Source organism: Rhea americana, unplaced genomic scaffold (assembly GCF_003343005.1).
Source record: "Rhea americana isolate MKP2758 unplaced genomic scaffold, rheAme1 scaffold_76, whole genome shotgun sequence".
Lineage (NCBI taxonomy): Eukaryota > Metazoa > Chordata > Aves > Rheiformes > Rheidae > Rhea > Rhea americana.
Genome location: NW_028186934.1, coordinates 827,692 through 842,559, shown reverse-complemented (window position 1 = coordinate 842,559; position 14,868 = coordinate 827,692). Strand labels below are relative to the sequence as shown.

At 42.0% G+C, this 14,868-nt stretch overlaps 1 protein-coding gene across 1 annotated transcript in view; it reads right to left on the bottom strand.

Moving 5' to 3' along the window:
- Positions 1–11,085: 11,085 nt before the first annotated feature.
- SPATA16 (spermatogenesis associated 16) overlaps positions 11,086–14,868 on the bottom strand; it is an 80,013-nt gene continuing 76,230 nt past the window's right edge. The window contains exon 10 of the mRNA XM_085322286.1: positions 11,086–11,208. Coding sequence (XP_085178412.1) covers positions 11,086–11,208 — 123 coding nt within the window. The remainder of the gene's footprint in view (positions 11,209–14,868) is intronic.

Genomic DNA, 14,868 nt, shown 5'->3' with positions numbered 1-14,868 from the left:
CCATATCATAAAAAATGAAAGCTGAAAACTTGAACTACGCAGTCCTTCCTCCATGCACTGCTTGTGCCACCTCTCCAAGCAAGCTATCAGCATGTCATTATTTCTCTGGTCCCCTTTAATTTGCAAATTATTCATGTTTTTGTCTTCTATCTTCAGTTTGCTTGCACTCAAAAGCAATCCACTTCCTTGTGTGCCTATATTGCCTAATCTTGTCGTTACGGCTACGGTACAGCTCTGTCGCTGCTAGGTGAATGGCAAACGATTGCTCAGAGAGCTGAGACCTGAGGTTCCTCATCTGTTGCATGTCACTTCCTAACKGAGGAACTAGTTAGCTTGGGCTTACTAACTTTTTAAGAAAGAGAAGCACGAGGAAGATTGTCTGCCTCCTGAACTCCTGTACCCTCTTCTGCCTTCTGATTACGTCATTGTCTTAACCTGTTCGTTTCTGCCTGAGAGGACTTTATTAAAAATAGATAAAAAGCAGCTCTAAAAAAAAGTCTGAGTTAGGGCTAAGATAAAATAGCAGCTGTATCTCATCATCATTAAATGAGGTGATTTTAAACAGCTGATGTGTTCATTATCTCTGGGTACTGCTTTTTGACTATATTCCAAAGTGATGTACTTTAGCAGCAATTAATTGAAGGTATGTTTGGTCCCGAATTGGTGAGAGTAACTGCCACTATATATCTCGGGGTTGTGCTGAAAGCCCTTTTCCAGTTTTCCGATACTGACTTTAAGAAGATTAGCAGCTTTTCTGAGAGATGGAGAAGTGAAAACATTTAGTGAGGCTTTGATTTAAATTAACAAACTGGTAAGCAATGGTTTGTATAGGTTTTGTTGATCTGATGACTTGTTCCCAATCTAATTTCCTGTAGCAGTGTAGCAAACCTTTTGGATACTAAAGCTAAGAATAAGTATCATGTAACCTGATTTTAGCAAGGCGTCGTCTTGTTTGACATTGCAAGTTTGCTAGCAGTGCTGGAACTAATAGTGGGCGAATACAAAACTAGTGGATCTTTAATGCTACCCATTAGATAGCAAATTTTATTAGTCTCCACCGTGGTCGTATTGAGTGGGGCTCCATGTGCGTCTGTTTGGTGTTTCTATTGACTAAGTGGATAATGAAGTGGAGAGTTGGCTTATTAATATTACAGCTGACAGAAGGTGGCAAGAAGCACTTCAGAACAGGATTAGAGTTAGCAACGAGCTTTCTAGGTTAGAGAAGTATGGAGAGCAATAGAAACAAAGAAAAATAATAAAGTTTTACATGCATAAGTAGCATTAAAGCAAGTTAAGTGTTTTCTAGGGGTCTTTTGACCGGTGTTCTTTTAAGTGTTAGGTGAGCCTGGCTCCCCAAACCAGTATTTTAAATCATAATATTTTTACTGTTTATCCTCTGTGGGCTGCCCTGTTGAGCAACAGTAGTCACCTGGCTTGTAAAGCACCTAGCTCCAATCATGTTATGGACAATCTGAAACTCCTGAATATGTTTTTAACTTTAATTCAGTGAGTTCAGTTGAATTAAGTCTTTATGCAGAGATTTCTAGTATTCAAAACTAGAGAAGCTGCTCTGCACCTCTTTAAGGATCAGGCCTGGAATAGCAAGAATATTTCTTTTTAACCTCACTCTCATTCATTTACTGCTCTGCTAAAGATTTAGCTGGTGCACATTCAGCATACAGAAGATTTTTTTTTTTCATTCAGAAAGACTGGAGCTATCTGAAGGCGAGGACAAAAGCTGGTCTTTGTTTAAAATGCAACTTTTTTTTTTCTTATAGACTGTACAGAATCAAGATATTCTTTTTAAAAAATTGAAATCTGCTGTTAAGACCTCTATTTTCCCTTCCTGATAAAACAGAAGTAAGATTTCATTTTTCCATTTTGGGGCTTGTGGTCCTTTATAGAACATTTACTTTTAACCATTGGTCTAAATTGATGCCTTTTAAAATGGAAGAACAGCTATTAAAGGAAAGGGCCTTCAGCTGTGTGGGTGTTGTTTGATGGGATGTTTGTGCTATTCATCCAAACTTCGAAAGCAAATGTAGACCTCTAACAGCATATTTGCTGTCTTCTCTTGTTGGTATGTGTACCTTAAAGTTCTGGGAACTTGCGCTCTAAGAGTAAAATTTCTTGGAATAGGTACGTTAGCTGCCTGTTGTTACGGAGCTGGCTTAGGTCCTCACTTTGACATTTTGAGAAAACTGGATCATGTTGTCAACCTATCCTTGTTACGAGTTAAAATAGGTAATAGTGTTCAGAAGCCTGTTTATATTGCAGTGTACTGCTATTAGGTAGTAGTCTGGAGTGAGTAGATAGACTTACCCTAAAGCTTGAGCTCAAATAAGATGATATGTGAGGAAGCAATAGTTTGTTTTCTTTCTGCTGCTGAAGAAGCAGGTAACTGTTCAAGAGCCCACGGAAGGCTGGAACACAGGTGGGAGCTGAACTCTTCTCCTTCTGACATTTGTCTGAATCAGCTGAACTTCCTTTCTTAGGTTAAGCCTGGGCAAACTTGGTCCAGCTGTTCGCAAAGCTATACCTACAATTCACAAACGTCTACTCAGTGCAAGATATTAAAGCATTTATGGACCAAAATGATTAATCTTTTATAGGTTTTTTGTTCAAAGAGAAATGGTGGAGAAATTACAGCTGCTTGAGAGCACCTGCTTGTGAATCTGCTCTAGATTCAACAGGACGGCTTGACCTGTATTTTGCAGTAAAATAGTTGGTGTTTCCAAAATAGGAGCTGAAAGCTCCACTGAGATGGATGTTTATAACTTCTGAAAGCCAGCCATCAGAGAYAAAACAGGGGCTAGCTAGAATGCGCTTTGAAAACACAAAAGCTGTTGAGAGCTAAAAATGTTGGCTGAATGCTCTATGCAGCTGACATTGGAGGGGTTAAGGCGAACCAATGCCATGTTCTTTGCCTTCAGACCAGTTTTAAGCCCATAGTCAGAAACCTGCTCTCTCCCCATCAATAATGAAAGCCAAAATGGAAATGAGAATGCTAYGAAAACAAACTAATTAAACATCTAGTGAAATATATTTAACTGTCAGACATTGAGCAAACAAAAGTCATTTTTAGACAAGAACATTACCACTATTTCAAGCTAAAATTTCAGCTGGCAGAGTATTCTATCACCCTCTGCACGCACGTGGCCATGCATTTGTTTGCCTAGTTTAGGCAATTAGGAATATGATTACCTCTCTACCTGCAAACTCTTAATTAGTTCAAGCTGTCTTGGTGCCTTTATCAGGTGATCCARACACTGACTGACTAAGTGCAGAATCTCACCGTAGTGCGAGCTACACTCTGGTGTAGAGGAAAGTAATGAGATGCCTGCTGTTACCTATAAAGGTACAAAAAAAGAAGATTCTTATGTAAGAATGCTTCACACCCCTTTGTGTTTACCATGCGTAGGGGGAGCTATAGGAGGCGTAATTGGAAGTAACTAAAATTACAATATTTGTACTAAAGGCACAAATTGCAAAGTATTGATGAGGTTAGCCCAAAGGCCTGTGTATGCTGGGTTGGCTTGGGCCAATTGATAACTTCAGCTGGCTCGTATCTTTTCTTTAAACCCTAAAGATCAAAAAGATCTTCCCCATTTTCATGCATCTCTTTTAGACACTTCTCCATGCTTCATACAGGAATTGGCAGACTATAGGAAAAATGTAAGCGTGGCAGGCAAGCTAGCAGAACCAGAAGAGCTCATGTTGGGAGAGGGAGGAGACCCCTTAAACCTCTTGTTCCCCCTCTCTCTCTAGCACCCCAGTTTCTTTGAGGGTTGTAGAAGGAGGGATGGGCTTTCAGCTAGAGAGCCCGCATCTTTGTTCCTCAGCTTACCAGGAGCACTGCAGAGCGCTGGAGGGAGTCGTGTCTTGTGCCCATCAAGGCTCAGGAGAGGGATGGGTCTGTGCTGGAGGCCAGAAGGAAGCTCAGGACTCACTGGCACCTGTGACTGTTGGGTAAAGGATGACCTTTTCCACTGCTCTTCCACTGCCTCCTCACCCATCCAGAGAAGGAGAAGGCAAAATAGCCAGGTAAGCACTAGGGATTGAGTGGAGTATCAGCTGTGTTACCTCTGCTCTGGGAGACTTTGTTTCACATACAGTTAAAAATGGTCGTGTTTATTTGTCTTTGTTTGGAGATACTAACTACCTCTCAGCATTGATGTTCTCATAAATATTCAACTTCTGTCTTTACCCAAACAGCAAGTAATTTATTGGCTATGTTGGATTGCAAGCTTCTACATGCTTTCTGCTGCTCTGTGATGGCAAAGATGATATTTCAGGAGTTTCTCCAATGTTTCAGCCTGGAGGGAATGTAAATATAAGCATAACTGATTTTGAAAATGTGCCTTTTTTCTGTGTTTCAATGGCTTACGCATTACAGTTGGTATGGCTGACAAATCAGCACTGATTGCTAATTAAAAAGCTGAATATATTAAGGAGTTTCACACATCCATTTTCTTCCTCAGATTGAAACCCTAGCTGTATGAGTGAGTGCTAGTGAAGCTCTAATGGCTACAGTCTAATTACTTGCCATTTTTGCTTTGACTTAACAGTTCATGAATTACAGTAACTCTGAGTGACAGATCATTGCTGATTGCTAATTAAATGGTAGAATTCAGTTTTATGCAYCTCCAGCTCTTACCCCCATGAAAAAGTGACACTCTTAACAAATCTTGTAACTTAACAGGAAAAAAAAAATAAAGCTTTCTCCCTGTTTGTTTGTTGATACGTAAAAGCTGATGGTCTCATCCCTCTGGAAAACAAAAATTCTTAGGGCGAGTTTAACAACGGTGGCGCATAAATGTGTTTCACAGATAAAGTTACTGCTGCGTAGCTTGTAAAGGAGGCTTTGGCGAGAAGCTGTTGAAGGCGGCGTGATGACTCGGTGTGTTTCCTGGCCGCCTCGTTCTCCTGCGGATCGGCTCAGCCACCCCTGAGCACRCAGAGCAGCAGGGTTTTAGCCCTTTTCCTGCAGGATAGGTCGCTTCATTCGCCACCGTAGGGACCTGCTAGGTCACTTGGATGCTAGAASAAATGTAGGAATGGATTTTACTCCGTTTTCTTTCTCTTTGTTTGTCCGTTCTGTTCATCCCAGCTGGAATTTAATCTGGTTCTCGACAGCTTTACTACTCTCCTAATGACTGATGTGTTTTAACTCGTGAAAGCAATCTGTAAAACTCTCTGTGCCATTTTCCCTCCAGTCCTGAGYGGTAACGGGTAGAAATGTGGGCAGCTGTTAAACTCTGGGTATAGCTCTGCTAGAAGAGCCGTTTTATAACTCTGCTAGAAGAGCGGTTTTCTCACTAAATGTCCGGTAGCATGCAGTTCAATTCCTGACTTAAGAACAAGGGCTCGTTAAAATTGCTATAAATCTTTCCAAATTGACGCGTTAAGGATGTTGAGGCCTGATAAACTTTATTTTGTGCTGTTTTCAGTCACTGAAAGCTTTACAAATAAGTTTTTTAACCTTTAAAGACGCACTGCATCTCTGGAAAAAAAATTTGCCTCTCTAATCTGTCATATTTCGTGAGCAYGCCCCAAAGTGTGCCAGTATTTCAATCCGTAGTTTGTTTGTGTCCATCAGTGATARTGCTCTGAAGCAATGGTAAAGAGAAACGTTATGTTATTCAGGATCCCATATATCAAAAAGCAAAATGCTAAAATTCTAGGCATATAGATGATCCTAACGGTCCCTTCTGCATTTAAAATGTATTGAAGAGAGAAACCAAGAAAGTCACTTTTATAATTTAAAGCTTTATCTTTTCTTTGTTAGTAATTTTTCCTGTCTGAATACCACTGTTCACTTTAAGCAAAATAGGGATTATATTATTACTACGAAATAATAAAAACACTCTGCATTAGTGCAGTCAGTACCTGTAATAAATGTAAAATTTGGAGTTCTGATGGTAACGGCAAGGTTCCTCCTCTTGCCCCGACTTCTCCCATCTAAAATAAGTATTTAATAGCGTTGCTATTAGCAGCAGCTCAAAGCAAAGCTTTTGTACAAATACAGAAATGTGACATCCGAAAAACAAACTCTCTGAGGTTGTAACTGAGCCACAGGATGGTGCCAGGGKCGTGGGTGCCAGAGGAAAGCTTAGAAAATTTTTACAAGCGAAGAAGCTCACGTGAAATCTTTGATACCAACTTCTTTGACTACAAGATTTCTGAGAACGTTTTCTGATGCTTGTTGAGGTAATGCAGTGTTATTCATGCCGATCTAATCTTTGGAAAAAAACGGGAAGATTTTTACAAACATCTATGGGTACTCAAGGGAAACAGGGCCGCTGCTTTCAGCAGCCGCTTTTGAACGTTCACCCCAAGCTTCTGTGCCTCGGTTTCTGCACACGCCTGAGCAAGGTGAGGTCTGCCTGCCCCAATAGTCTTGGTGAATATCGGGATAAAACTTTCTGCAGCTAACAGCCCACAGGATGGAAAAATGCCACTATTTCCTTCTCCTGACTAAGAAATGACTAGAATGATTCAGCTAGCGGAGCAAGTATTGACCTTTTTAAAGACGGCTGCCGTATGGAGCTTTTTGCCTCTACTTTCTTCAATTTTCCTTTACTCAAGAATGACCAGCTTCAAAGAAAAAGTTCATTGCTCTAATTGAATATTCTCCATATTGAGAAGGGTAAAAATAAACATTCTTCTCAGTTTATTCATGCATAAGCTGGAATCATCCAAGTGTGACATCTGAAAGGAGCTACATGATTATAATCTGCAATGAGAACAAAGTTCATCTTGTGCGGTTTCTTATTTTTCACTGCAGGCTTTGAAAGACGAAAGAGACCGCAGAATCTAAATACCCATTAAAGCCCAAGAAAGCCAGGACTGTGCAGCTCAGTGTTAACCTTTTTAGTATTCCGCCAGCTAACTGTCTGTCCGTTCCACCTTCTCCTCACAGGTTAATGGGATGGTTAACAGGGGAGGACAGGAGCGGTTGGCCAATCGCMCCGCAAAGAGAACTGAAAAGGTCAAAGTAATGCGCTGTATTATTCATGGGCTCTGCCGCGCTGAGGTATCTTGGATCTCGCGTCCTCCCGTGATGAACTGCAACAAGAACAAGAAACGGCCCCGCGCGAAATCGGCTCTCGTGACGGTGACCGTAGTTCAAACAGGGAAACGTCGAATTGTGGCGCCCTTGTTCCGTGCTTTGAGATTAAAGACGGGTGATCACGTAAAGCCGCGGAGAGGGCCACTGAGTAGCCAACAGGTGTATGACTGCCCGGTTCGATTTGAATACAATACTGTGTGTACGTATGCAAAATTTCTTTTCCAATTTTAGCCATGAGCTTTGTTTTGGAAATACTACTTGCTGTCTAATACCTCTGTCTTCCATATTGCTAAACTCATGATTAGATTATAGATTTCTTAACATTAGACTTCTTTTTAGGTGGTATTCTGCTTAAAGCTATTAATACCCAAATTTCTACAAAGGCTGCGTAGAATGGGGGCTTCCCTGAGCAAGCGTGTTGTGAGACAGTCCTTGTTCCCAGGTGCTTGCAATCTGTATAGACAAATTTCAAGGAAACCTTGATGCAACTCGTCTTCCTTCTTGCATCTTCGATGTGAAATTTAAGTGGAGAGAGATACTTGCAGGAGCGTGACTGAAATGCTCTGAATTATTTTTTGGATCGCTGTCCATCTCATGGACAAAGGAGGGACCTTAGCAACAGCAAATTTCTGATTTAATCCTTAGCAGTGGCTGTCATTAGCTTATCTCCTAGGTTAGTCCCTTCYGCTGGATGTCATGAGTGCATCTCCTGTTTTATCCACTGGTGAGGCATTTCATTTATCACTTCAGCTGTAGAGCTGTTTGCTACCATTCTGAACCACAACCTTTTATTTTTCAAGCGTTTGTATGCAACACTTGACAGAGAGACTTTGTGAATAAGGAAAGCGAAAAATGTTTAKTAAGTTCAAATACTGTATCTTCTCTAAGCCATATTCAGTGTTGTAGCCAAACAAATACACCTAAAACCTGAAGAAGCTCACTCTGCTTGTGTTTGTTGTCCCTTCTGGGGCTTAGTACAGAAATTCTGGCATTTACAAGGAAGCAGTGATTGCAACAGCAAGCAAAAGAGTTATGAGGCAGTCTTAGGGGAGATGGGTATTTATATCTTTTTTCCCCCCTTTAAATTGGTATAGTGTTCTCTGTTTCTCATTGAGTGGTTTCAACTGACATCAGTTGCCTGGGGCCAGTGAACCTAGCTGTCGACAGATAAATCATTTTTGCGACAAAAGAATGATGTGATAGAGGGAAGCAAACCCCCCATCATTCATTTGGAAACTAGTCTTTGCTACAAAAGTGACCTGAAAGTGGAGCTCTAGGGAAGTGGTCTCAGATGCGTCCTTGTGTACGTGACTAAAAGAGCCACAGCAACCACAGGCCAGGCAATTTTTAATGTTTTCTCAAAAAAAGGAGGAGGAAGTGTGGAGCCCAAACTTGTAATGATATTTATTGAATGAGAGGAGCCACAGTATCTATCATCACTCTATGGAATTCCTCAGCTAAGAGGCCAGAGAATCAATATAATGCAGTTATTAAATTTCTTCAAAAGGCAAGTTAATTTTTTTTTAATTTTGTAGGTGAGCCTAGTGAATCTCATACTTTAGAAATTATATTGCATGCAGCAAACATCAAAAATTCCCCCCTCTCCTTYGTCCTTGTCCAGCCAAAATGCAGGATGTTCATAGAGTAAAGCTGAAGAGCGCTTTCTCGTGTCTTTCTCCAGAGCGTCCTGTCCAAACCAGGCRTGGCATTTTCTAGACTGCTAGCTTGCTTTGTTATGACAAGTTCTCCATTCCTAGAACAGACAGTGATTTAATAGGAGAATTTTAGGCTYAAAGAGTTTCAAGTAAAATACTCACTTGCAATTTAAGGCCTGGAAATTGGTGCATTATGGTTGTTTTGTTTTAGGGAGGACAGTGACCCATTTCTCCGCGACAGAGGCTCCTTTCATGTTTGCTTTGTGTTGTTTCTCTGTTCATCTCTTCCTCTGACAACAGTTTTATTCCGTGGCTTTCTGGAGGTTAAGGGGCACCGTAGCCAGGCGCTGGGCTGGATGTTTTAGACATCCAGAAGTTTTGGGCTGTGGTCTGTCTCTCGCTGATGCGTTGATCTGCATCGTGTCTAGGATCTGGGTCGTTCACTAAGCTCTGCAATGAGTCTGCTACAACTTTGTCAGCTTGCTGGAATTGGCTTTTTCATGTTGTACAGCCAACTGCTTTCTCACCGGCAGTATTGCTTGTTTGTTCCCAAAGATCACCTATTTTCATTGTGTTTAATTCTTTTTCATCATTGTAGGTAAAAATACATCAGTTTGCATTAAGTATTGCAGAATCAGAAGCGAGCTTACATCAAATTAAGATTATTTGCTTAACATGCTGATGATATACCAAACTGTATGTTCACTGTGACTTGATGATCYGTGGGGAGCAGTCTTCCTGATTTAGTGTGTGTCTGCTCATCAAAGATGGATGATTGCCACTATGTGTCATAAAATTTCATCTGACAAAACCAACTCCATAGCAAAATAATGCTGTCTCCAAAGGGCAATAATTCTTTGTTTCTGTGTCCCACATGTTTAAGGAGCTTTAGCTAGCTCAGATTTTCTCAAAAAGTTTTTTTTATACTTACTCTGTTAAAAAAGATTTTTGAAAACTAAGAAAGACTGTACTGAAGCTTTGAAGGTCCTTTGTTCGTTGTTGAGAGCCTAGGAAGATGGTCTCTAGCAGCTGAAAATCTGTTGGATTTAGATTCCTATCTGCTATAAATAGATACTGGGAATGAAGTCACTAAATACCTTTGAGGTCCTGAATTTTTAATTAAATCTTAGGGCTGGGGGGTGGTGGATTCTTCTTTTCTTTCTATCTTTTTGTTTTGAAGTCACTCTTGAATGAGAAGTTACAATGAACTGAATTCTGTTTTTTTAGGATGAAGTTATTTTCTTATAAAGTAAATAAGGTAAATAAAAAGGAAATGCCAATTGTAGAACATATTGCACRCGTTGGTTGAGCCTGCCCGTCAAGCATCGTCTGATGAGGTGATCTCTATGGAAAAGTAGGTCAACACTAGTAAAACGAGGCATTGCTGTGCTCGCGGATGGCAGGTCCCGGGCGGCGTGGGAGCCTGTCCTCCCTTGAAGGCCAAAGGGAGGTAAGGTGTGCCTACCCGGCAGGTTTCTGCCATCAGAGTGCAAGACGTTGCTGAGATTTGCACTGGCAAAAAGCAGATGCGCTTATTCTCCCTGTTTGTGTCTTAAAAAAAAAAAAAATCCCTGTCTAGTGGAGGGAGGAAAATCATCCCCAGGGCTCACACTAGAACAAGGATTTCAGTGGCAATCGGGCTCCGTTATTGCTTTCTCTTTTTCTAGTGTCGTGTGTCCTGCACTAGTAGCAGCGTCTGTAGCRTGAGGCAGTAACCTGGAAAGTAGGCAACGTGCGGCTGAATTCCTGTCAGCTGAGTACGGAGGGATCCCTGTTTTCACTGCTTCCTGGGTGGTCATCAAACCATGAGGATTTTGCAGAGAACTGGGCTACAGAGTATTCTCAGGCTGGAAGATAAAAGCCCCTTTTGAAGCATATGGGCTTTTTCTAAAAATCTGCACCCTTTCAGCTATATGCACACACGCAGCTCCGTAAATCCTTGTGCAAAGGCATTTCCTCAAGCGGGCAGGTAGGTGAAGTCAGGACCCCCAGGCAGCTGTCCGATGTTACCCGTACCTACGTGTGTGTGTAAACTACTAGAAGGCAGAAACTCCCCCCGGCTGCTTCCTTGTGGAGGTGGAGAGAAAAGCAYGCTGCTGGGTTTGCTACTTAAATAAACAAGACAATTTGCAATAAGAATCAAGCTAAGTCTTTTGAGGACKTTTATTCCAGCCAGTTAAGACTAATAAAGTGCGGGACTATCTTGCTAAAGGTATCCCATCATGAGGGGAAGGCTCATTAAGCTGAAAGGTGGCTTTCGTAGACCTCTCTATCGAATATCTACATCGTTAATCTTCTTGTTCTCTTTGTGGCCATGTCTTTGGGGCTGATGGGGGACAGTTTCATATTTCCTAGGCTCTAATGTTGCTGTGCGCTCTGAAGCTTCTTCATTTTCATTTTCTGCCTCCTAGCTATTCTAAGCTTTTTGTTCTTTAAGAAACTGTCTTCTATTTGGTATAAGAAGTCTTCAATTATTCCAACCTGCAATTATAAAGAAGTGATGTCAGAAGTATATCCCTTCCGCTGTATTAAAACATTAAAAACTCTTGCAATTAGTTTATTTCAAAATGAATTGTCTTTAGAAAGAAAAATGCATGAAGGCACCTGTCGTGCCGGAGTACAGCTGGAGTAACAGTACATGATTTTATAAATTTTTTTTTGTCCCTTTGCATTCAAATTCAATTACTTTACTGCTGTGGAATAGACTTCTTTCATTGATATCTGTACATTGAAAATAGGAATTTATCACAACTCTGTCTTTAAATGGCATTGAAATACAGCTRCCTTAAAAGGAGGAGATGATGAGGAAATTAATCTCAGGCAAGTCCTTCTCGATAAGGAAAATGAACAGAGGCTTCTGGCATTTATACGCCAAAAATCAACACAGACAGAAAAATGAGTTTTCCACATTGCTGTGGCAAGAACCATTTTTCTATTAAATCAAAATGAAGTTCTGAATAAATATGTTTTCCCATGAAATACAATTCACTAGAGAATACAGCAAAAGAATAAAAGATGCTGAATGATGATTCCTATAGACAACCTCAGTCTCCTTCCAAAATAAAAACATAATTATTCTAATAAAGAGTACATTCAGATAGATATGCATCTTCCTTGTAGTGGTGATTTCAAAACAATCTTAAATATGTGTAGCTATAGTACGGCGTATGGGTATTCTGTAAATACCAAGCATTCATAATTTCTTGGCTGGGTCTCCCCATACCTTACCTTTATTCATACGCTTTGTCAGCTTTTGCAGCGTGCAGCACTTCTGCAAGCTGAGGATGAGAATCATCTCCCTTCTCACTGAGTTATACTCAAGACCTAGACCCTAAATAAAACGAGGATCTAAAGAATCAATCTTCCAATTGCGTTCTAAGCCGCAATCTTTTCTAAAAAAGTCCTAATCTATCWTTCTGACACTCATTCGGTGGAGCGTTGCTTCTTTAGTCACAACACAGACTATGAATTAATCTGAGTGTGGCTCACTATTGTATTTATTCATATATTGAGCTGTTACTAATGCAGTCCTCAGGCTTGAGCCTGAATCAGTGCTGGGCGCGTTGGTCATGGCTGGTGTTGGTGAGGGATGTGTGCATGTGATAGGAGAGGGAGAAAACCAAGCAGGTGCAAAAGATTGTGGACAATTACTTCTGACTTGCTGGGGGCGCAACGTACAAATCTGGGAGAGGAATTCCCTGCCTCCTTGTCCCCACCAAGCTCGGAGGGTCAGTGGATCAGCTTTGAGTAGTGCCACACGCAAGGCCGTGGAGAAGAGTTTCCTGCTGCGCTCGTGGACTCGGTGGGCACTTGCGCATGGGCTTTTGCTCCTCCGTTGCCAAGAGATCCGTTGCAACAGGAACATTCGGAGGTTGGGGCTCGCTAAAGATAGCCTAGTGGGCTAGCTCTGGTATGACGTGCTCACAATATAAACATGCGGCGGATTAAAGAAAGGAATCATTATGCTACCCTCATTTTTAAGAAGCTGAAATAAAAGCTTAGGAAATCATTGATCTGGCCAAAAGCACACAGGAAGTCTGAGAAAGACTAATCACTTAGTGCCAAGCTCCAGTTCAGGGGCTTAGCTGTGTTTAAAGAAAACAACAAATATATTCGCATTTTCCAGCTAYTGGGAGCAATCCTCATTACCGAGGGATCTTCTGGGTTGCTGGAGCTCTCCTGCCTGCTTCTCTCTGGAAATCTTGCTCAGAAAAGTCTCCCGTGGTAGCACACGCGGCGGGCAGATGGGAGCGGGTGCGGGGGACGCAGAAAGGAGGCGCAAGGCAGGGAACAAATTTTTACAGTCGCTCCCTTAGTGACAGCACACCGGTGGCCACCCGGTGAGTGATGTCATCAGGAAGCCCTAGGGCGGAATTATGTTCRTACCTCAAATCACAGCTTCTCTGCTGTTATGTGCATTTGGTATTTATAGACTACCTGTCAACTCCAACCCCCCAAATAAGTTCTAATATGGCATATCAAGGGTGGAAGTAATAGTTGCTTACATAATTGCAATGCTACTGACACAGCTGATGAGCTGATGATGTTATTTACACAGCAGTGATGGCATTCAAACCCTAGCTGACTTACAATTACACTGTATGCTCTGAACCCTAGCATGATTTAAATTACCATACGAGCACAATGAAAATACAGTCTCTTGACAAGATAAAGGACGGGGGTAGGGTGGGGGGGGAACGGTTTAGAAATGTCTTTTCAGTGGCTGCGGTGTTCAGTAGTGCTTATTCATGGCTTTTTAGCTTGCACATTTCATTTTAAGAAAGTAAATTGGAAGCATAATGTTCTGCCTTTTTGCCTTGATTTAAAACCTTCTTGTGCCCGCTCCTCTGCTGTTTGACTGCAGTGAGCCACCTTTGTGGCTCTCATTGGGAAATGCAAATTTTTTTAAATCAATAATGTCGCTTTTTTCCCCCAATAACTGTTTAAAAAGGAATCTGTGGGATGAGAATGAGTTGAAGGACATAGTTTGAAACCAGTCCCAAAGTGATTGCTCTTAGAAGCACGGCTGCAGGAGGGAAGTGGATTTTGGAAAATGCTTGGGACTTTTCTCCTGGATAGCAGTAGTTAACCACAGACCAATGCTGACACCAAAGCTCAGAGCTGTATAGCTGAACCCCTCAGTCTCTGCTCAGGCAAGAGCTGCGCTAAGGCCTACGTGAAGAGCAATGCAGGACTCGGTCCGTGGTGGARCGTTCACTGCTGATCGCTGCCCATGACCCGCAGGAGGCTCCTTGCATGTCCAGTCCCCCGGCGTGCAGGGATCAGCAAAGCTGGCTCAGGCCCTTGCACCGGTTGTGCTGGGGCTTTCTCTCCCTCTCCCTCCCGCTGTCGGTGCAAGGCGGACGCGTGCCGCAGTCTGCGCTCGGGAGTCGGTCGGCAGCGCTGGGTCCATCCTGTGCAGGCTGCACACTGGCATCGTAAGCGCTCGTGCCAGCTGGTTGGTGTTCTTGGAGGGAAGTCCCTCAAATGCTCTCCTGAGTATACGAAAGGCAGTTCTCCACTGTAACTAGATATGCAGGGTCTTTACGGTCTTTTTCTCACTGTGATTTTTTTCATTGCTTGGTGACCTGAGAACTTAGGAAAACAATTTGGAGTTCGACCGGGTTTTAGTCCTCTGCTACCACGTCATCTCACTTTCAAGATATCCCAAGTATTTGCCAGTGCAATTACTCCCAGCAATGACTGGGAAGGACAAAACCTCCGTGTGCGCTGGAGGGGAGCGTATGCCCTCTGATCGATAAGCTGCCAACCTTGATGGCACAGCCTTTGCTCTGCTGCCAAGACTAAGTACATTTAAAAAGTGTTTCCTTGTTCTTTTACTCTCAAAAAAAAGATTTTCTTTTCTCAAAGAAAATCAGTTGAATGAGGAAGGTTGTGTCTGCCTTTTCTCCCTGCCACACACTAAGGCATTTTCATTCTGACACAGAGCAAGGAGGTGAAAAGCATAATTAATGCCCCAGAAGTGACTGAATGGGCTACAAGTCAATTAGTCTGCTCTAAATTTGAGTTCTGAATTCACTAGAAAACGGAAATGCTCTGTGGTTACTGTGGATGCTGAGGTGATCGGCTCGTTCTTAACTAAAATGGGTTTACACAGTTCTCTAAGACTGTGCAAAATCT